We start from the raw sequence: 22,757 nt of genomic DNA, 5'->3' as shown, positions 1-22,757 counted from the left end.
TTGTGTGAAAGAAACTGTCAAAAGAACTTTTTTATGTTGAAGGACACAACAGAGGTTTTGTTCATACGTACTTGCTTCCCTCCTTCATTAATGCAATAGCGATGCGCAGCCTCCTCCTCAGAAATATCAGTATAATCACAACAACGGCCTCAATCACAGAAAGTGAGATCACTACAAAACAAATGATACGTTATATTATTAGTCAATGCACACGCCAAGTTTGACAGCAGACACGCTGCCCTATGTTAGGTACAGACAGAGGTGAGAAAGAGGACAAGCCGTCATAGCTATGGGACAAACAGAACACAGAATGCAGAGCTGAAAGCAACCGCATATTAGAGAGCTCTAATTCAGCTCCCTGAAAGCCACTGCAACTCTGTCTATAGCACATTTAAAGGTAGGGTAGGTAAGAATGGAGAAACCAGCTCGAGTGCGCTAGAATTTGAAAGTACACAACCGGAAAAAATCTGCCTCTTCCTTCAGACTTCCTTACAGAGCCCCTCCTCCAACACACACGAACGCGCACATGACCAATGAGGGCACGAGATAAGTTTGTGCACAGATGGAAGGCTGACAGGCAGGTAGGCCATCCAGCTATTTTAGCCAGGCCGGCTCAGATGATTGGTCGTGCTTTTTACAGTACTACGGCTTACACAGATGACATTTTTTTATGTATTTATTGTCAAAGCATTTAATGTATTCATTGCTATCGGGATGTTAAGAGCATTCCATGGAATATAACAAAAAGTGCGTCTGAAGTGAATTACCTACCCCACCTTTAAATGGTTAAATATTGAATCTAACACACGTTTGGATCATATCCAGCACTGTTATGTAAACTTCTATTAATATCTTGATCAAGGTAGCCAACCCCATGACCACCAGGGGGCACTACCTCATTCTCTATGTTTTTGGACACATCAAGTAGTAGATGACTGGATGTTTTTAAGAAATAAGCCACAAAACAATAGCAACAATCTTTCCTAATTCCTATCCACTGCTGCAGATGGACACCTATTTACAGTCAGGGTTCATACACTTTTTCACTAATGATTTTCCATGACCTTTACCTAATTTTCCATGACCAAAAAAAATTACTCTTTCTCAGCGGTACCACTGAAACATTTTTATTTTAACATGATAAGCTGGAAAATAAGGTCTGCATATGAAACATGTTGTGCTAAAACAAATCAAATAGTAGGCTTACTAGCTCCTACAGACTAAAGCACTGTAGACTAGAGGGCGTGATTGTAAAAATCTCTCACCAGCAAAATACCTCGACAGTTAAATAACATTTTACGTTTCATTACTATACGATACAGTATTTATTATCGTTATAGTATTACTATTTCGGCGATTAGATCAAATATAAATTATATTTGATGCAACTTTGGTTACATTTCCATGACTTTTCCAAAACTTTGGGAAAAATATTGTTTTCCATAACATTTCCAGGGCCTGGAATTTGCATTTTGAATTTCCATGACTTTTCCAGGTTTTCCAGGACCGTAGGAACCCTGTACAGTATACTACTGTATTACAATAGTCGCTGCAGAAGGTTTCATTTTCCATAAAAAATGTGAGGAGCAGACGGTAAGTAGTCTATGGCATGTCTATGGTATTCTGTATGTATGTCACTTTGGATAAAAGAGTCAGCTAAATGCCATGTAATGTAAATATGGCTGAGAAAAACAAGCATTGTACTGTGGATTAGGGTTTCACAGTAAAACGTTTTTATGTAAATTTGCGGAAGCTAGGTGACAACATACTGAAGATGAGCCACGTTTGGCTGAGCTGAAGGTAAATGCTGAAGTCTGTTTGGAAGCCGATGTCAGAGATGGTGACATTAGCACCTGGCTTCCTGGTCAGATTGCTGTACTCCCAGTAGCAGTGCCAGATACCTGAGAGATGCAGAGAGAAAGAATGAGAGCCAGGAACAACAGATGAAACCATGTGAGCAGAAATCTAAATCTGCCACAGTTTGCCATGACAACAGAAGTTAGGAATTCAAATGTAAACATGTGGAGAACAACTCCAACATGTGTACTGAGTATAAGGTAGCAAAAGGTGATGAGAGGTTACTGTCTGAAGTGAATACTCACCAAAGCCGATCACAGTGATGACACTAATGATAATGAGCCACAGGAGCACCCCAGCAGTGTAGCGCAGCAGCAGGATAAAGATCAGACTGACCACCATGGTAATCACCAGACCTCTGAAACAACACAAAAAGGAATACATAATGTAGAAGGCAGAGTTCCCGAAAATGAAAATGTCCGATAAAGTTTAAATCTTCCGGACAAAATTAGAAAAGTGCCGGTCAAAGGTCTTCTTTGTTATTTATTGAGCTTTAAAACAAATTGATATGATTCGATATTAAACAAACTAATTATAGTAGATTAACTATTCAAACATGTACAGTAACTTACAATAACACGGGAATAATAAACGGAGCGCTCTCTCCCTCTCCTGACAGCCCGCCAGTATCATGCAGCTCGCGGATCCAGTAATGAGTGACCCGACAGTAAAACTAAACATATCTATATCTAGTTTAGGTAGTTTGAGAGGTAATTAAAATAGCTACGTGTGATATTCTAACCTGAAGTGTGTGTTTTGCTCCGCTCACCGCTGCAGGTGATCATGCAGAGCTGCGTGTCGACTCGTCAGCAGCAGCTGATCTCTCTCTCTCTCCCGTCAGATTAGACTTTACTCGCGTTTATGTCCATATCGATCAGATCTAGCTAGTTCTTTTTTATTTATTTTTTTATTTTAATCGTTTATTTGGCAGGGACAATGCACAGTAATGAACACTTAAAACATTCAAATGTGTCAAGCGCAACAGTGCCAGATTTAGCTTTGAGCTAATTTCCATCCGCAGTCCCTCACATAAAACATTTAAGAAAATTACATTTTACAAACATAGCAAAAACAAAATACATGATATGCAAAAAGTGCAAAAGAGCAAGAGCAGCATACACAAGTATTTATGACATGGTAATACAATATAGCAGCAACGACATGTAAAGTGCAAGAGAAGATACAAGAGCTACATAAAGTGCAAGAGGAGATACCCCTGTGTTAAAGTGCATTTAGCGGTGATTGCACGTCTGTTTGTTTCTCAACCATTCTTTTAGTTGACCTTTAAAACTATTGAGAGTGGGACAATCCCGTATCTCAGTTGGGAGGCTATTCCAGAATGAGCTGCCTTTAACGGAGAGGACATTTTGTCCAAAAGTGGTCCCTCTGCGGTGGACTTCACAGTCTCCTCTGGTTTCTGACCTAGTGCAGCGTCCACTGTGTTTCTAGCTAATGATATGGCTACCTGCTTATCAAGACACCTAAACAATAGGCGTCGCTATGCAACCGGGTGAGGTCGCAAAGTATAGCGCAGCATTATGCATTTGTTTACATGCCCACCGGAACCCCGAGGCATTACCAACAGATCAACGCATAATCAACCCATACAGGACATCTCTTTCTCCACATTAAGTGTTAGACATTAGAATTTACTATTTGTGTCTGTCACATACGCTTTTGTCTGTCACATACTATTCTTGTCTGTCACATAAGTGGCGCAACTGATGCGGTATTGCGCTAAGGGGAAATTATTTTGACCGGACATTTTTCTAACGGGAACTCTGGTATAAGGCAATATTTGACTAGTAAATACATTTATTTGGACTTTAACATACATTCAGAAAGATGTTCTGTAAATAGGAATTCATCAAATGCTATTTTTTGCCTACTTTTATAAATTCCAAGCCGGTCAGTTGGAGTTTCTGTGTATAGTTATAGGGTCAAATTGTTAATGATTTATTTAGTTTCATAATTTATTTTACGGATAGATCCACAGACACGCAAAAGGAGCACATAATTCATCAGAAGTAAAACGTGAAAATCAACAAAAGCAAAAGCACAATCTTACATGAGGATCCAGTCCCAGGAATTTGCATAATCTTCAAAGATTTTAATGCCGACTTCATTGACATTGAGCAGACTGGCGATACCTCTGTGAGGGAGCAACAAGGTGAGATGGGAAAGAGTTGGAAAGAAAAGAGGCGACAAAAACATTATTATGAATTAAGAGATAAAGAGAGACTGTGACAGCGTTGTGTTTCTGCCTCTGATCATTTATTTACAAAGGTTTCTCTTCAAAAACATTTTGACACTTTATTTATCTATAATGTGCTTATTATGAAACAAAGATGAATACAGTTTCAAAATGCTTTTGGTTTTTCAGCCTACTTGTTAGGTTATGAGGGTCTGGAGAAACATATTGTAAGTTTTATATCAAAGAGCCACAAAACTGAATTAGTGTGACTAAAGCGCTATGGATCAATAGTTCCTTCAGTATGGTGGCAAATGGTTTAGCAGCATGTTACTGGATGTGATATAGAGGAGGACAGAGGGTGTTGCCAATCCAAAACCTGCTCATTTCTTTTCAGAGTTCAGGTAAGTCTTTGATAACCAATGAAAACATAATAAGTGAAATTCTTAACATAAAAGACTCAATATAAATAGTATTGTTTTAGAATATGTTTTACTTGTCACCTGAATATATTCTTATTTCAAAAACCCTAAATGATCTTGGACACTTTGCTTAAAGGTAGGGTAGGTAAGAATGGAGAAACCAGCTCGAGTGCGCTAGAATTTGAAAGTACGCAGCTGAAAAAAAATCACATGACCAATGAGGGCACGAGATAAGTTTGTGCACGAGATGGAAGGCTGACAGGCAGGTAGGCCATCCAGTTATTTTAGCCGGGCCGGCTCAGATGATTGGTCGTGCTTTTTAAAGCGCCACGGCTTCCACAGATGACATTTTTTAATGTATTCATTGCTATCGGGATGTTAAGAGCATTCCATGGAATATAACAAAAAGTGTTTCTGAAGTGAATTACCTACCCCACCTTTAACCTTCTCCTGGGCAAAGATACTTAAAGACAAATGATGCAGCATAAAAGCAAACATATTTCTTGTCCAATTCTATCAGTGTACTCAAAGGACCTTGGGAATGGAGACCAGGAAAAGACTTTGATGCCGAGATCTCCACTGGGAAATATAACTACACGAATCTCATCGTCAGAACATGACTTCTGCAAAATGTGACCGCAGACACGGTGCTCTATGAGATACATCTGTAAAGTACAGACAGAGGAGAGAAAGAGGACAAGCCAGCATTGCTATGGGACAAACAGAACAGTGAGAGCAGAGCTGAAAGCAACCATATATTAGAGAGCTCTAATTCAGCTCCCTAAAAGGTCACTGCGACCCTGTCTATAGACCCAAGTTTGGATCGTGTCCAGCACTGTTATGTAAACCTCGCTTCATATCTAGATCAAGGAAATACACCACCAGGGGGCACTACGTCACGCTGTATGTTATTAGACACTCAAAGTAGTAGATGACTGGATGTTTTTTCAGATATATGCCACAAAACCAGGGACGTGCACAGGTACGGGCTAATGTTGCCCGGGCAACGGCCCGTTTGCCCTTTTTGGCTGACCTGCCCCTCTGGAGAGGGCGAGAGTTTGTTTTTCTTTTTTCTGTTGTGGCCGAATCAACATGATAAGCCCACAATTAGTATTGTAGCGTCTCGCTGCGGGAAACACACTTTGTCAGCGCTGTCATCTGCCGGTGCGTTAAGACCACCTCAGTGACGGATTTTGGAAACTTGATTTTGAGTTGTCTCATGGCAGTTAGGGTATAAGGGACAAACCAGGGGACTTCACTTCCTCTTGATACCGTCGGTTATTAAAAAAAACACCTAAATATAGCCTACTTGTTATTGTGCTTCTGTCTTTCTGTGTCTTTTCATCTGTAAACTCCCTCAACGGGGCCGCTCGCTCTCTTTTCTTGATCGCCCTCTCTCGGGAGAACACTTCACTGTCCTGCTTCATTGTAGGAATTCTGCCATGTCTCTAGCACTTTAGTTTGACCATCTCTGTTATTAAGTTATGGATTACTAAATAAATAAGTAATTAGATACCTTACCGTTACTGCGCTCATAAAGAATGATAAGAATAAGAATAATGCGTATTGAACTGGTTTCATTCATTAGTGAGTTTATTTAAGGTAATTAGTTAGAGGCCCTATTTTATCAGTATTTTCTGCACAGATGGTCAAACTACATTGGAACAGAATTGTCCCCATTTTGTCTTTAATAGTTACTAACATTAGATATTTTAATGAGATATGGACCGCAAAACAAAAAATGTCCCTGGTTTTCATTTTTAAAATCAAGTCACCGAATGCTAGTAGTCGCCTTAGCTTATTTTGTTATGAGATGATGATGTTAATTACTGTTCAATTTAGTTGATGTAATAATCGTTTGGTTTCTTTTACATTAAAAACAAGTTATAATTTTCAAAAGGTCTTATGGTTTTTTTTTCAGGGGGGGGGAGGCCCTTTTTCCAGTTTAGAGCAATAGCCCCTCCGTGCACGTCCCTGCACAAAACAATTATATTAATCTGTTCTAATTCATGTTCACTGCTGCAGGTGGAGGGAAGCAGGGGCAGATTATTCACGATGAATAGGAAGGGTTAGTCTACACAAAGCTACTGGCTACAGCGGAGGCAAAGTTAAAAAGCTGAAATAAATCATTTCTTGAGACCTTTCCTCTCCTTGCTGCACGGCAGTTACTTGGCTACAAAGAGAAAAGCATTCAAGCACATTATCCTTCATGGTCATTCAGGCAAAACTAAAGTGAATTATAGCCAAACAGGATCATGTATGTAAATAATATCAGCTCACTTGTTTAAATACATGAATTCTCTGTTTCTCCAAAGTTTGAAGCCATTTTAGCCAATTAGCATGTTGATAGCGTATATTTACATAGCTGCTTTTGTAAGCTTGTACTCCTGAAGTTCTGCTCTTGAACTTGTGAGTTAGCTGCATTTTCATGCAATAAACATGCAAATGATTTTGAATGTGGTTGGACACATTGCTGGGCATCATTGACGTCAGTGACATGCCCACTTGTCCTACCCTGTAATTTCTGTCCAGAGCTCTCTGGGTGCAAAGTTGGCAGCCCTATTGACAGTTTAAGAGTTCAGAACAACTTATTTTGCAGGGTATTTTTTATGAATATTCTTTTACAACAGCAAAAACGCCCATTGGCGATCTAAAGTAAGTGACGTTTCTGTTTGAACAACACAACTGGTTGAATAAGAAGAAATAAAGGATTGTGTTGGAGGGGAGGAGATCTTACTTGGCAGCATCTTTAAGGTCGTTGACACTTCTCTTGTTATTGTCACCGTCTTTGAAGATGGTCTGGTTGGCTACAGTTAAAGTTCCATTTCTCGTAATGAAATCGGGGAAGCACCGTTGAAGAACTGAAATACATTTGAAAAAAAATGTTTGGTCTTTTTAGTGGCTTGGCAAACAAATAATGAGCTATGTGTGAATGTGCAGTTATTCAGATTCACTTACAAGGTCTGCTTGGCACAATCATAGAAGGGCAGTCTTCATCTCGTATGACTTCAAGTACTGTCTGAAAGTGAAATGAAAGAGAATCAGCAATTGAAAACAAGATATTTATCTTTGTATTCATCATAGATAAAAACAGAGAGGAGGGCCTTTTCTATTCAATTAACTGATTGACTTTTGACTGTCCCGTTGTATCTGTATCCGTCCTGTGGGTTTCTGTATTGATGTAAGATCTTGTGTGCCTGGCTGTCTTTTATAATAAGCAATAGGGGAAAAAACGTTTTGATTCAAACTTCATAAGTCAACTTAAGTTCTAAATTACATTCTGTATTTTTTATATAAAAAGTAACATGAAGTTTAGTCTAGTGACGAAGTGAAGGATAATTATCAGTCCCATGTATAACATAAGCAGGGTATATACAGGAATCCTGAAGTCAAATGTAATACCTTTTAAGACCTTTTTTAAGACCCTTTCCATACATTTTAAGACCTCATCGCCACTTCGAGTTCTAACCGGTTACATTGGCGACACACTTTACCTCACATTTACTATATACAGTATTGATTGTCCTTCCTCCTTCTCTTCCAACCATTTGGACGCAAACTTGCATTTCCCCATAACGATGTTGTTTAACAACCGGCGTAAACGGACCTTCGCACGCCATCAAGCAGTGAGCGTGTGATGTCCTGTTCAGATGACGTCAAATCCAACGGGATGCCATAAATAAACTACACAGAATCACACTACACACCTACGCAATGATTACATTCAGGCAAACTGTAGAATACAACCTCTTTGGACAATTGATATACTTATTGAAAACAAGCTACAAAATGTAATACCTTGGAAAATGCCGTTTAATACTTTTTAATAGCCTTAATTTTCGCTAAATTGATTTATCAACTTTTAATACTTTTTAAGACCCCGCGGACACCCTGAGAAGTAAGTGTAACAAAAAATAACAAAATCCCAATGTTATCCATCTTATTTCAGACATTTTCAATGTTCTGTTATTGTAGCGTTGGTATTATTAACATCATCACGTAAGTCAGACATGACAGGGTTGGATTGAATGCTGTCTGATGCAACACAGTCATACTTGGAAGGATGTGGGAAGGGAAATCATCGACACACTTCAGACAGCATGACTGAGCTGTTGCATGTTCCCACACAACACCTCTCTTTCTGGTTCTTACGCATCATTGGGCCAACGTCAATGAACTGCTGCCAGCCAACAGAACAGGCTGTGATGTGCATCAGTGACTGCTAGCTCACTTCCGGATATCTCTCAAAGCACATTCAAATTAGCTTTTCATTATCACCACTGTACAAATAAAACTGATTAAATCTGAGGTTGGATTGCTTTTTCAATTCAGATCTATTTCTTGTACTTGTAATTAAGTTATACTTGTTGCCTGAATAAGTTGTGGGGACAAGTATGCTCATGTACAGCACCTCAAAAAGTAAGTGACAAACTGGAATATAAACATACCTGGATGTCATACATTGAAGAGGCTTGGAGGTCAATATATGTTTTCATCTTGTTTGCAGAGTGAAAACAGACCACTTAGCACTGTCACTCACCTTGCTGCTGATCTCGAAGCCTGGCTTGCAGAATTGCTTGTAATATTCCCATTTGTTGGTACCCCATGCATCCAGGAGGGTTGAAAAGCTGTCAGGGCACTTGGAGACACAGAGCTGGAAGAGACAACACATCCTCTTAATGAGAAAGCCCATCAATCTTGCATAATCAAGCGTGGCGGTAAGGTTGGAGGGAAACATAAAGCCGAGTGTGCTGCTAGAACGAGCTTCATTCAGTCTCTTACCTGGGTTGTAGGGCACTGGAGGTTAATCAAAACTGCAGGGTTGGCACATTTCAACATGTTGAAGTAGAATAATTTGGCTTTGTTTCTGTGGAGACAAATGATGGAGATATAGAGAGGAGTCTGATTAGAAGGATTGAGAAAACCAGTCCATTACTGCAATGTCTTATCAGCGCGCAGAGGGAGAGAGTATACCGTGCTGCAAAGCCTGCCATAATTAATCACAAACTATCACCATGTATTGTGGTCAAATCCTTAACATAACAGTGGAAAGCTGACAGACAATTTGGGGAACATCATTATTCCAGTGTACAATCATTTAGGAAATGTGTTTTTCCACTCACGCATTGGGGGTGTTCTGTTGCCCACAGAACTGACCACGGCTGTCGGTTGGATAGACGACCTTCCTGGGGTCGCCATGGATCCAGGCTGAAAATACAGCACAGAAGATTTTTGGTTTTTAACATTTGTAACCAGGCTAGACAGATATTCCTGACACTGGCAATGTTACTGTTTTTGTCGACCTACTGAGGCACACAAGATCAACACATTACCCTCCTTTTCAGTCTCCATGACACATGCCATCTGTCTTGGAGTGTGTGAGTAAGAGAGCTTGTTTTTTCCATGTAGCAGTGAAAATGATCAGCTACCTAAAGACATGCAATGTATCATTATTTAAGTACAGCTGCATCAAAGAGGTGATATGAATCATCAGGAATCAAATCCTCAAATCTATGAGTGCATCAGGCCGTCTCTGTGCGCACCCAGCACAAAATATAAGAATCGCAATTAACAAGACAACAATACAAATGGAGATAAAACTCCAAACAAATCAATCCAATTTAATTTGTTTTTGCTTTTTCTGCTTCTCTTGATAGAGGTAGTAGCAGTAACCCTGAAACTCAATTGACTGAGCAACTCTTTGTTTGCCAAACCTGAACAACACCAGGCCTTTCACCTTGCCAGTCAATGAAGGATTGTGCTGAACAGGAGGCAGAAAAATAAATGCAGCCTATAAGTCTTTGACAACAAGGAGAATGGAACTTAATATAGAAAGGACACTGCCTTATTCAGCTGATAGCAGACATGTCAGCTTGCATTCAAATTCACATCCATTGTCATGCCTCCTGCTCTTCTTAAATGATTGGGTCACTCCTTAAAATGCCCAGATTGAGACCATGACTCTGCTGAAAATGGAGCTTGCAAAGGACATAACTTTGATGACCGCACTTTCCTTAAATGTGTGATGTATATTGTATGCGAGTGCATAAAAGAGGGAAGAAAGCAATGTGCAGTCAGGTGTGTTGGATATAATATCATGTCTGGCAGAGCAGGGGAAATTGAGAAAGAAATCAAAGTTGACAGACAGAAGGGAAGGATAATTCAATAGGAAAAAGGAAAACTTGAGGCAAGACAGACAGAATAGAAGCGCTGATGGGGAGATTCATAAGTCTACATGGCCTCAGTCGGTCTCCAACAAAGTGGAATCCCTGTCACGCTTAAGTGAACTTAACAGCTTGGCCAACATTTGAATGAAATGAGAGCCAGAGGGAATCAATGGTGATCCAGTCAAGAAAATTCAACTGGGACCTCAAAACATCATCACCTCAAGTCAAGTCTGCCCGGCTGCAGTTCTCAACTCCTCTGCCATTTTAACAATCAGACATTTATTGAATAGCCCACCATGAAATGATGAATAAACCAAACAAAAAGCATGTTTCAAAATGAAAGTGTTACTATTTAAATTAAGATTGAATATTACGATTACAACTAGAGCAGAACATATTACATCAAGTCTGTTTGGGTCATTAGTAAACATGCGATCAGCAGCAATGTGTCAAACTCACCCACAGTACCCAGCGCGATGTAGCCGATGATGAAAGCGATGAAGATAACACAGCAAACCACATCAGTGCAGCTCCTGAGGGGGGGGGGGGACATGTGCAATAACAAATAAGAGATGTGTGACAGGAAAGATTACAAAAACACATCAGTATCATGACAACAATACATGTAGTATTCACCAGGAGAAATTGGGAGTTTGCCTAATTTCATGGAGAACTATATGAGTTTATTTATTATCAACCCATAGTTTTTAACCATTTCATTGTTGGCACTCATGACAGAGTCGCAGTATGTCAAGTGAGAACAAGCTTCAAATGTGGGTTCAGCGCCTGCTACCAAGGTATAACAAGGTGTCATCTGTATGCTGTGCTTCCAGAGAATCTGTAGAGGAGGTTTACTGACTTTCTAATGAGACTTGGAATCCCCCCCCAGAGTTGACTGTCCCACAGGCACAGAGAAAGCTATTTGAAGATTGCCTTCCCATCCACAGTATCCTCAGCCTGCTGCTTTAAAGAAGCTTCTCAGTCTCTCTCTTTGCTTTTTCACTCTCTCCATTCCACAACGACGTTTCTTTCCCCTTCTTCCCGACCTGTGAGAAGCTGTCATTTCCGGGCCCTTCTTAGCCCTCTTTCAATACTATTCAGACTTTTGGGTACTGAGCCCAGCCTTGAATAAAGCCAAGTTCAATCCAGTGTGCCCAGTAGTACCATGCAACGGATATTCGAAGCCTCCCCCTTACACCATACCCTACACAAATTGACTCGAGACCCTCATCTCCTCCAGCTTTCAACCCGTCGCCTCTTTCATCCACAGGAGTGAAGCCAATGTTAAAAGGAGGCCTGAGCTCAGAGATGTGACAGTGTTTCCTCTGTGTAGTTCTTTGAAGAGTGGATTTTCCTTGTTTTGTATGCAGCATGGTTACATGGTTCTACACCGGCTGCTCTCAGACAGTGAAGAGAGGATGTACACAGAGGAGATCAGCTGAAGATCAACCCATACAAATAAGAGCTTAAATTAAGAGTAATGAACTTATATAAAGATGCAAACAAGAAAGAATCATGCCTTTTTAAACTAGATTCTCAGTGTTACCTCTGAAGATTTAGGGGCGGCTATGCATTATCCAAGACTGTTTGCAAGTGATAGCTAACTTAGGATAGATAGACTTTTATCACATTCCTTATCTAAATGACTTTATGAATGTAGATACCTGCACATTCAAAAATATCTCTACTCAGATCATTCGCTCCGTATTCTCAGGCAAAAATTCAACCATCAGACTTGGACACTGGATGACAAAAGACTAACAAAAGACCAGTTGGTTGCAAAATGAAATAAGGCTTGGGGACTTGGTCTACTTGTACTTGGAAAGCACAACAATTATTTTTGGAAGATAACAGAGAAAACAAAGGCAGCTAAAGTGGGCACAGCTCTGCCTGGTGACAGGAGCCACAGTTTTACTCTGACAGGGAATATGAGGACAAAGACAACCTGCCACACTTCCAGCAAAGCTGTTGCTGATATTGTGCATATTATTAACAAAGGGTGACAAGGGAGTACCATTTCATTCCATCCAATAAAGATCTAGAGGAAGATCTGTCAGGGTTGCCATGGAAATGGTTGCATGTATTGTCTTTGAATCCATGTCTATCCTAAGTTAGCTATCACTCGTAGATGATTAAAAGGGGAATCTGAGGGGCCGTGGGTCTAAAGCCGACCTTGCCTCTCCTCGATCGTAATGTGTTAGTGTAGATCCGTCTCGTTTCCCAACTCCCTCGTATTGACTGCATTATTAAGACAAAATGCACACGCAGCACCACAGTGCTAATACAAAGTCACCTTCGAGGCATGCAAAGGTGAGTTTTGAAGTCGAGCTGACAAAGTAAGGGGAGTGAAAACAATTCTGCTTTGTTGTCTTATCTCTGAAAAGCAGTCCACATCGAAAACTGCAAATCTATTTCGACCCCAACTCGGCCTCTTCAGATGTTAAGAGGAGAAGGACCAAAGCATTGCCTGGCTTGTAAACTGTTCCCGGGGCACAGAGCTGCTTTGAAAGAAAGAATAATCGGTACTTGGAAGATATGTCGGTGCAATATGAAACTTTTGTGTCACTGTTATATTTGAGCCAAGGTGACAGATGGCAGCAGTGCCACAGAATAGCATGGGTGCCATTGTGGTGTGAATCTGCCAGCCTGTCCCTGCTTTGTAACAGACATTAACAGGAAGCGATATGGATGGTCAGATTTGCACAATAAAGTGATATTTCTCATGGTCATGAAAGCCCAGAGGGGTATTGGTTCGAGTGAGCCAAACACGAGGCTCCTTTGGGTGATTTGCTATGATGGCAGCGAACAACTTATTTGTAGTTAAAATGTTTGTGATTGCACATAAAAAAGGCATGACTGCTTTACAATATGGGTGTGCAGTTGTTTCTAATCTGCATTGGTTTTTTACACAGATTATATCAGAGTTTTATATTGTTTACAGCTGGAGCTAGGTTGAATTAACATTATAGCGTGTCCATTTCTCTATGTCATAAAGAGGACTACTCAAAAACCATAGATACAGTTAGTTCATTTAGGCTCCGAGCTTGCGTGAAAACAAGACGACCACTGAGTCAGTTCTCTCCCAGTTCTCATTAAGAAAAGCCTCTGAGCCACAGAAACATCAAAGTATCCTTGGTGCCTTCACCCAGCTGTAGCAGGGAAATGGGCTGGAGAGGGTGGGATAAAGAGGCACAGGAGGACTGAAACATGCCTTCACAGCAGCCTGCCAGACTGAATTGAACATAAAAGAGGTAAGAGCCTAACATCACCTCAGAAAATGACTAAATAATAAAATAAAAACCTGTGGTGAGAGCCTTGAAGATTTGTTTTTGCTTTAGTGCAAAATTCAGCTATTCTCCGTGCCAAGAAATCAAGTGGTCGTAAAATGACTTCATTTTGAATATCTTATATGTATTTATTTTTTAAGAGGAAAATCCTCAACTTTAGGTTTCTGAATGAGCATCACATCTGTTAAGAATGCTAATTTTGACATTAGGTTTTTTTTAATTGTTTTTGGCATGTGACCATACTTCTTTAGTTAAGATATCAGTTTTGTCCCTTGAATTATTCATCCTGCCACATTTATAGGCTATGTGACCCCACTTTTAAGACCCCAATTTTGAGTTGACACGTTCATGTGAACTTCATAGAACATTCTTCTGTATTCGATTTTCAATATATTATCTCGAAATAAGGGCAAAGTGCAAACAATAAATAGCTGCCCTCATGAGGCAGGAGTAGTCAGTAGTCATCTGGAGAAGTGCTACTGTGCTAAAGCCCGGAGTAGACATCTCCCTCCAATAGCTCCGGTGATGTGTGGGCTATATCTCTTTGGGTGTATCTGGCTGGTTAATAGTGTGTGTCATGGGGCTAACTCAGCCACCAGTTAGACTTATGGCCATTGATCTGTGTGCTGAAGTGGAGAGAGCTGCCAGCACTCTGCCTCGATCTTTATTAACGTGGCATGACAAATGATCAATCCATCAGCGCTCCAACTTTGCTGTGTGCCAAAAAGATTATACAATGGGCAAAAATCGATAAACACGTAAGAATCAGATGTTGGAAGATAGTGACTAGTATGTAAAGGGTCAGTTAAGGAGAATTAAAAAACATATTTTAAGTATACATTTATTTTTTAATCTATTGGCATTTGAATTTTGGTTATGTTTTCAGCCGCCTTTCTAATATAATTCAGGTGAAAGGATCTTCATTTCCTGTTATTTAGAGTGCAGTGACTTTATTGTACATTGAGTACATTTTGAATATTTCTAAACAAGTACATTATCATAAGGAACAAATATAAAGCAAAAAGGTGGTGATGTTGAGTATGTGTCATACCTGTTGTGAACAGGCCCTCTGAAGGTGGGGTCAAAGTTGCACGGCTCACCTGTAAAACAAGCAGAGTATAGTGAAAATAGTGTCAATAAGAACACAAAATAAAGTTTAATGACTGAACATAGATGACAGAATGTATGGTTGAACAACAACAGATAAGTGTGGCTATAAAGTTAACAGGCTGTGCTATTTAACTGTCCAAGATGAACTTAATAGGCAATTTCACAGTGGAGGTCTCCTAACAGAACTGAGATTAAGAGGGATGATCGCACGAAAATAAAGCAGTAAAAAACACAACAATGTAGCTAACACAGAAATATGATAAATCTATTGAACAACTCTTAATCTAAACAGCTTATCTGGGTCACAGTGGGGATTCCACATTTGACCAAGCACAGTGAATACTAAACCACGGTTGTAAGCACCAGCAGCTACCCGGGGGGTTAACTCAGACTGCGTGCGCTTGAAGGTGTGAGGAAGCAAGTGCATTTGCATTCATCCCTGACTGCTTCTTTGGTGCCTAAGTAGTCTCTGTACGAAGTATGACGCCTTCCTGAGGACCTACTAATCACCACACATGGAGCGTAATATCTCCCAGCAGCTGGGGCAGACTGAGTGGGCCTGTCTCCCATCTGCCCATTCCCCAAATGTATCCCTTCAAAGACGTGTAAGCCAAACTCGTTTCTAAAAGTGTGAGGAATGAGTCCGCTGTAATACGTACATGCAAATCATGTTCTGAATGTGCTATGAAATTGATTAAGGCCTGAATTTAACAAGTACAATATTGACTGTGACTGATATAGACCAAGCTTATGCCTCCGTCCCATAGAGCTCAATCATCCCAAAACTATTAAAAACGCATTAAAACGCCATACTGTTGCTGGGGTGATATAATCTTCCATTACAACGAATATGGCCAGTGTAGCTTCTGCTGGAACAAGTTAACCACTGCATATCTCTGGAGAGTAACTGTGAGAGTAAGAGTGTTGTGAAGACGTCAGTAAGCGTGCTGCAGCTGTAAAATGACTCACATTGTCAGACATTTATCCAATTGATCTAATACCATTTATATAATCCAGAATTTAAATTACTTTGCCGGTCTAATGCATTATTATTTGAGTTTTACTTCATTATTGATAGTAACATTTGACATGGATCCAAATACCGACCTAATCCTCTGTCTCTCAGACGTAAAACCAGCACTGACAACAAATAAAACATTTCTATTGCGATCACGAGACATTTTGGACGTCTGTACATATGCTAGCTTGGTGATCATAAGTATTTCATGCTTATAGTATATATGCAACAAAAACACACACAAACCCCCTCTGCCTCTAACAACTGATTCAGCACAGTAAAGCCTGGCAGCAGCTCCTCCTAACCTGCCAGCTACATATCGTGACTGAGGGAGCAGCCATAATTCTCTGGCCATGATGAAATCCCTTTATAATAGTAGCAGTAGCATACAAGGTTTCTTCCTGCATGAAGATAAGGCATAAATAAGCCAGGAAGCTGTGCACATGTGCATGTCTGAAGGTGTACATTATTGTCTGCTTTTCCACATCAGGATTTATCTACCCACCTCCCTACAACAGAGGTAATCTGAAGGATGGAGATCCAAAATTGCTGGGCCAACAGTAAAATAATGTCAGGAAAAGTGACTGAGCAACAGTTTTTGCTCACCAATAACCCCAAAGCTGCTGAGTCAGCATTAAAAGAAAATGCACTGGGCTGGAAATGCACTTGAATCAATGTGAGTTGGCATTGTTACAAATATGTTTTTTTGTCATCCAGACAGAATGAATATTAGAGACGGGCAAGAATAATGGCAGGGTTATCTCATGACCAAATGGAGCTATGTGCAGCTATTAGATCATGAGAAAATGACTTGCATTCTAGGTTTGATTATGACCACTCAGCTATTTGTCATTGAGGCAGTGTGAGCTAAGATACGGTAGACCACTTGATACAAGATGCTCCATGTGTCTTTGCTGTTAAAAACCCTTTTTACAGCTATCTGTTTGGCTGTCACTGAAAGCCACTCGCTTGAGTTGTGTTTCAGGACAAACAAATGGGGGAGATTTTCTGGGTTAAGTGTGTGAAATCCTCAGCCAAGGACACAATGTCACCAGACCAGGTGCTCACTGCAGCATTTGCAGAGCAATAGCGCTGAATATAAGAGGATGCTCTGCTGTATTTCAGAAGTGATCTACAATGCTGAGAGCTCAAACCTAAAAACAGCTCCATACCACTCAGATTTGAATTTGGACCCTTCAAATGTAGCAACTGTGCGTGATGTACTGACAGAGGGAACTATTCCTCTGTGTTGTGCCTGAAGTTGTCTCCAATTGCTTTTACATCACAGTGGTTGTTGTAACACCCACATGCCATGGCCAGCAGGCTGCATCACATGAACTTATATCAGAGCCAATTAGAGGTACAGCTGCTGGGGGTGAACAAGAGACGTAACTAGCTACTATAGGCCAAATGTAAGCTGAATATACGTGGTTTTAAAGAATATTTAAATGACCCTTCTAGGTTGTGTGAATATTCAAAACATATGCAGGTCTCAACCGTGCGGGAGGAATAGTGACACAAACTGGGCAGTCCATATGGTGAGAGCAAGTTGAATCACAGATCAAGGAGAGCAAGTGGTGATAGGACAGATTGTGGTGCAGTGAGTGTCAGGGAGCAGAGTGCTTTTCCGTCATGTCAGTTATTTCTTGTTCATGGAGTTGTTCAGCCTGCCAGTGTGTCCAGAGATAGGACTAGCAGTGGGCATGGTCCCCTGCTGACTGACTTAAAAATAGCGGGAAATATGATGTTGAACCCCGATTTTAAAGCTGTCATTACAGTAGGACAAAGGTAACGAAAAAAAATACAATCCTGCGATCGAATTCTTTCTTATAGCAAAAATGTTATAAAAAAAGGTTTAGTGTGTACAGGCCGCTTAAGTATTCTGGAGGATATCAAACGCCTTTGTTCAAACACAATAACATTCAGGTGACATAGCATGTGCTAATTCAGCAAAGCTAAATGTAGCTTCTGTTCTTCTCACTCCATCTGCTTGACTACTTCCACAAGGCTGTCCAATAAAACAAAATTGAATGAGTAAAAAGAGTGGTAAAAACAATCAGTGACGCCTGGATAGCAGCAGAATGAGCATTAGATGAGGGGTGTTTACACTGCACTGCAGTCTGCCAGTGCGGGAGATATGGATGGTAGAGTGGCTTAGCAAGGCTGAAAGAGGGTCTGCAGTCAACAACATTTGGAAAAAGCCTGGCAGGCACGATGCCCTGGGACAGCTGAAGTCACTGTTAGCTACACTAACTGCAAATCTCCTCTATTGACGTAGAGCTAGATTATGCCACCTTGTCCTGCTGTGACTGAAAGATTTACGCATAACACAACAATCATGGTGGTAATAGAGGCTCAGAGGCAATGAGGCTTGAGGAATTACACATCATGATCAGACAAAGGCTTTAGCACTAATCTCTGCTCCCAAATCCCATTTTCATTTGCCGCAAGTCTGCCATAGCAACAAGATCTATTGATCAATTTACAGTGGTGAAGAACTAACACCGTAAACTACATGTAAGTCTGTCATCACATACAGATACAAAATGTGATGCAATTCTTGCAATGAAGGTTTAATAAAAGCTCTCAGACAAGATTGAAAGGCTGTGTGACAATGCCTCAATTTGAAGTCTGTACCTCCCGTCAGACATTATGTGCTGAGATTGACTGCTGAGAATCAACTTCTAAATGCCTCTGCAGGAAGAGTCAGATGCAACAAGCCCGCCTGAAGTGATAAAGCTTTAAAGGAAAGTCACAGAAGTAGTTCATCGCCTTGTATTTTAGAATTTCGGAGAAGACTAAATTGCACATTTATCTCTCGTGGCTCATTTTATTTTGAGGTTAGACTGCTCAGAGAATATGTGCACATTTACTGAGTTATATATTTATAATTTGTTAAAGTATCACTGCAAATACTCCGAGATGTATTCATGTGAGAGCAAATGTACCAATGTAACAAATTGACCCACCTTATATTAAAAATAGCATTCTTCAATTCCAAGAAGACAATACATTTGGGGAAAACTAAACTTAAACAATGACCATTTGTATTTTTCACCCTGTGTTACCTACTGTTTGTGAAGATTTGTTTTTCTTTCTTGCATATCTCCATTGTAAAGAAAGGATAAAAAACTAATATATTTTGTATACCTTTTTCGATACTTAGTTCACAGAGGAAGCATGTAAGAAACAAGATTGATGTGTAACACAGGCTGAGTTATTACAAATATACAAATCATTTTGTGGGTGGAGTATTCCTTAAATGTACATAGAGCAGATAAGTGACAAACAGCAAAGTGTTGCCGTTACCCCCTCAAGAGTAAAACTTTCTTCACTTTCCTATCCCGTTTCCACAGCCCATCGTCCCAGCATTCCTCAGCTCGTCTCCCTAAATACATCCAGTACACAGACACACCAACACGGGCACACACAGGCACCAGTGTGCCCAGGCTCCACTGTTCAACACAGGCCTCTTTCATACCGTGGTCAGGCAAACAGCTCGCACACTGCAGGTGCTCTACATGGGCTGGGTCAGAGGGGCCCTTTGGAAAGGACTTTTACTCTTGTTTTTACGCTGATGATTCATAAACATTTCCAAGATGTGGAGAGAGTGGAGTGCTCTAAGATTGCACTCCTGTCAAAGCTATGATGGGCTTTTAGACAAAAAATAAATAATATAAATGGTACAAATTCTGCATAATGATGTTACTCAGCAGGGTGGGCGCAGCCTGTGAGTCTGAATGCTGTACACAGTATGCTCATTCATATTTGATAGAAGCACAGGCTTCTGACAATCCAAAAAGGAAATCAACGTTAAGTAGCATGGCTTTGGGGGTTTTGGTTTTCCTGTTGTCTGTATCAGCAGTGTTAAGGCGTATCCGGCAACTTTAGTGTATTGCACCTTGGCACATTTGAAAAAAAGCTATTTGGGTGTATCACTGTCATAAAGATAAAAGGGGTGAGTAATGCAGTAAGAGTAACAAAGAGTGAAAGAAGGTCATAGAGGTATTTTTTTAGGCTAGAGATTCACAGTCAGTGTTTCACAGTTGAATCAGAAAACACATACACACTATGGGGGTCCCAGGGGGCAGAAATGTACTCGCAAGGTTCGACTTAAGTCAGGCAACACTCTCACATCCCACTAACCCTAACAACACGAATACAAAAGTCTCCCACATTCACCAAGAAAAACAACAGCTGAGATATGGAGTCCCTCACTGAAACAATCAAAGCTTTAAAAAAAAAAAACAGGTGGCTCTCCGATTTAATATTAAAAATGTGGAGAGATAATACACGCAAACACTCCCCATGTTGCACTGCCACTCTCTTTTTTCTCTATACTTCTTCTATTGCATTTCTGCCTTGTTTTTATTCCCCCGCCTGGACAACAGTAAAACCTTTTAAAGGCGTGTTTCCTTATCGAGACAAGACAACAACATCCCGATCTCTGATTTTGTTTTACTTAGCAGAGTCCCATGGGACCCTCAAAACTATTAGCAGATGCTCGAGGACTGAGCACTTGGCCTATCTGCTTTGGGTGCCCACTGGGTTACCTCCTATCAGTGCATGAACAGTGTTTACTGTGCATATGTTCAGGGGGAAGCAGAGACACAATGCTAACTGACACTCTCTTGAATGCAGAGAATGGTGAGATCCGGATTGGGATTCGACCCCCAAGAGGAGAGTTAGCATCTCAGTGTGTCAGACACTGACAGCTAGCCTGCTGTTCCGAGCGGAGAAGTGGCAGCATTGTGGCTGGGGCTTTGTGACCTCGGTTACTTCAGTGGGAGCCTCCTGGCATGTCAGTGCAGCCCTGTGATGCTAATGCTACTGTAGATCACTGACAGGCTCAGCTGGCTTTGGCTTGGATTTTTAAACCTTATTTCTTAATTCAGGCCAAATTTCATCCAAATTTGCAGCCACACCAAAATTAAAAAACAAACTTACATACTGTATGCACGCATCTAGATGCCATTAGGAATGCACCGACAACATATTTGAGTCACATACTATTCAATACTTTCCTTGAAACCTCCACAGTTAATTCCTCTTTTTTTCTTAGTGATCTATTAGTAATGGAATCATAAAATAACCAAACAGAATATTGCAGATCACTCCTTTAGTATGACAAAAGTAAGTACAAATTAATCTCTTCTGACATGTTTACTTTGCGCAATCTCACCCTGTTGCCAGAGTTATTTGCATATTTTAAGAAAAACATATTTTCCAGGACTCTCTACTGGCACTAGATGACTAGTTCCGATAATGATAGTGATTTTTGGCTGTGTATGAAACACACAAATCCTCTTAGCGCTTTGAACATCAGAGTTTTATGTTAGGCAGGATGCAACTGGGACCAGGAAGAATTCAACTTCACAACTGCACACTTCAGACAAATTAAATGTAAGTCTAAGTAAACCCACAAGGTGCAATGTAAAGCCCTCACCTGTGCTTAGTAGAGCATGTTGAAAACATCTGAACACCATGTCTCTTTTGTTCTTAGGATAATGATTCATAAGCTCGCTGCGTCATTTAGCAAATTAAACCTATAAAAAGGTCATTTTTAAGTACTGTGCACTCAAGAATCAAAACCTACGTGTTTAGAATGAACAGTATCTCTTAATCCTTTTCGAATTTATCTTTGGCTCGTTTTTCAGAAATCATTGTCAAAGTCACTTGCTCTTCTAGTCATAAACAAACACCAACTAGATGTGAAGTGCCAATTGGAAACACAAAATCTCCTTGCTGTCACCTAGAAAGCCTCTTCACAGCCTCCCATTTTCACGGACTGGAACAGATAATCATCCAGTGATGTGCAAGAATGAATCGGAAATTATTTACTGACTCATCCTATCATTAGTGTGAATGTTACACTTCAAACTTCCATGCACTGACTTTATTTTGAGGAAGGTCACAAGAATTTAGTAGTAAAAGAACACAACGTTGTTATACAATAACGAGCAGATATGACATAAAGGCTAATAAAATGTGGATCGAGGATAGGTCTTCATTTGTGATGAGTTTTTGCAGAGGGCAGGGACACTACAACAGCAGTCAATAATTGCACGCTGTCCTGGGTGCAATATGGGCCATTTGAGCCACAACCTCCTAACTGCAATTTCACAGGAAGACACCGTGAATGTTTGATTTTCTAAATGAAGGCTTTCAGCTTTCTGTCATGACTGTGCATTGACTCAGTATAAAATGCAGCGTTTAGTGAAGCTGCCCATGCGAGAAATGTGTTAATTAACAGTGTGCCCGACTCAACACTTTCTGTGCTGAATGGAACTCATATCTAAATTGTCACTTGCAAACCTGTCACAGAATGATTATAAAGGTATTTTTCTACTTCTATGACTGACTGAGACTTTCAGCAGTACAGCATAGGCCCACTTGCTACAAAGTTAGGAACGATATATTATATACTAGCCTTAAGAATACACTTCAATCCAGGATGTACAGCAGAAAACTGCTGAGTTTAAATGATGGGATCAGGTAGTTCGACCAGCCACTAAAAACATGACTCACCTAAAGAAAGCTCAAATGGTTTTTGCTTCTTTTATGAAAGAGTGTGCAATCCATTAAATTGCATTGTTCATTAAAAGAAACATCTTTATTTTAGGGCTAGGTTATAACTCAATGTTAATATGGAATTGCATCAAGACGGTCTGTTATCGGGCCATATCTACCTCAGCTTTGAGTTAT

At 40.3% G+C, this 22,757-nt stretch overlaps 1 protein-coding gene across 4 annotated transcripts in view; it reads right to left on the bottom strand.

The window, feature by feature from the left end:
- The window catches only part of slc44a5b (solute carrier family 44 member 5b), a 38,351-nt gene that overhangs the window by 11,292 nt on the left and 4,302 nt on the right, over nucleotides 1-22,757 (bottom strand). For 2 of the 4 annotated variants that reach the window (XM_034147531.1, XM_034147530.1), the window contains exons 2-13: nucleotides 14,976-15,024; nucleotides 11,097-11,170; nucleotides 9,594-9,678; nucleotides 9,253-9,337; nucleotides 9,011-9,124; nucleotides 7,429-7,489; nucleotides 7,208-7,331; nucleotides 6,985-7,029; nucleotides 3,926-4,009; nucleotides 2,103-2,215; nucleotides 1,770-1,901; nucleotides 72-171 (exon numbers count right to left, since the gene is read on the bottom strand). In XM_034147531.1, the coding sequence (XP_034003422.1) occupies nucleotides 72-171; nucleotides 1,770-1,901; nucleotides 2,103-2,215; nucleotides 3,926-4,009; nucleotides 6,985-7,029; nucleotides 7,208-7,331; nucleotides 7,429-7,489; nucleotides 9,011-9,124; nucleotides 9,253-9,337; nucleotides 9,594-9,678; nucleotides 11,097-11,170; nucleotides 14,976-15,024 (1,066 nt within the window). The remainder of the gene's footprint in view (nucleotides 1-71; nucleotides 172-1,769; nucleotides 1,902-2,102; nucleotides 2,216-3,925; nucleotides 4,010-6,984; nucleotides 7,030-7,207; nucleotides 7,332-7,428; nucleotides 7,490-9,010; nucleotides 9,125-9,252; nucleotides 9,338-9,593; nucleotides 9,679-11,096; nucleotides 11,171-14,975; nucleotides 15,025-22,757) is intronic. The other 2 variants (XM_034147533.1, XM_034147532.1) reach the window with 1 other exon arrangement.

Source organism: Trematomus bernacchii, unplaced genomic scaffold, assembly GCF_902827165.1.
Source record: "Trematomus bernacchii unplaced genomic scaffold, fTreBer1.1, whole genome shotgun sequence".
Lineage (NCBI taxonomy): Eukaryota > Metazoa > Chordata > Actinopteri > Perciformes > Nototheniidae > Trematomus > Trematomus bernacchii.
Note: the sequence above shows the minus strand (reverse complement) of the source record. Positions and strands in the feature narration are given on the sequence as shown.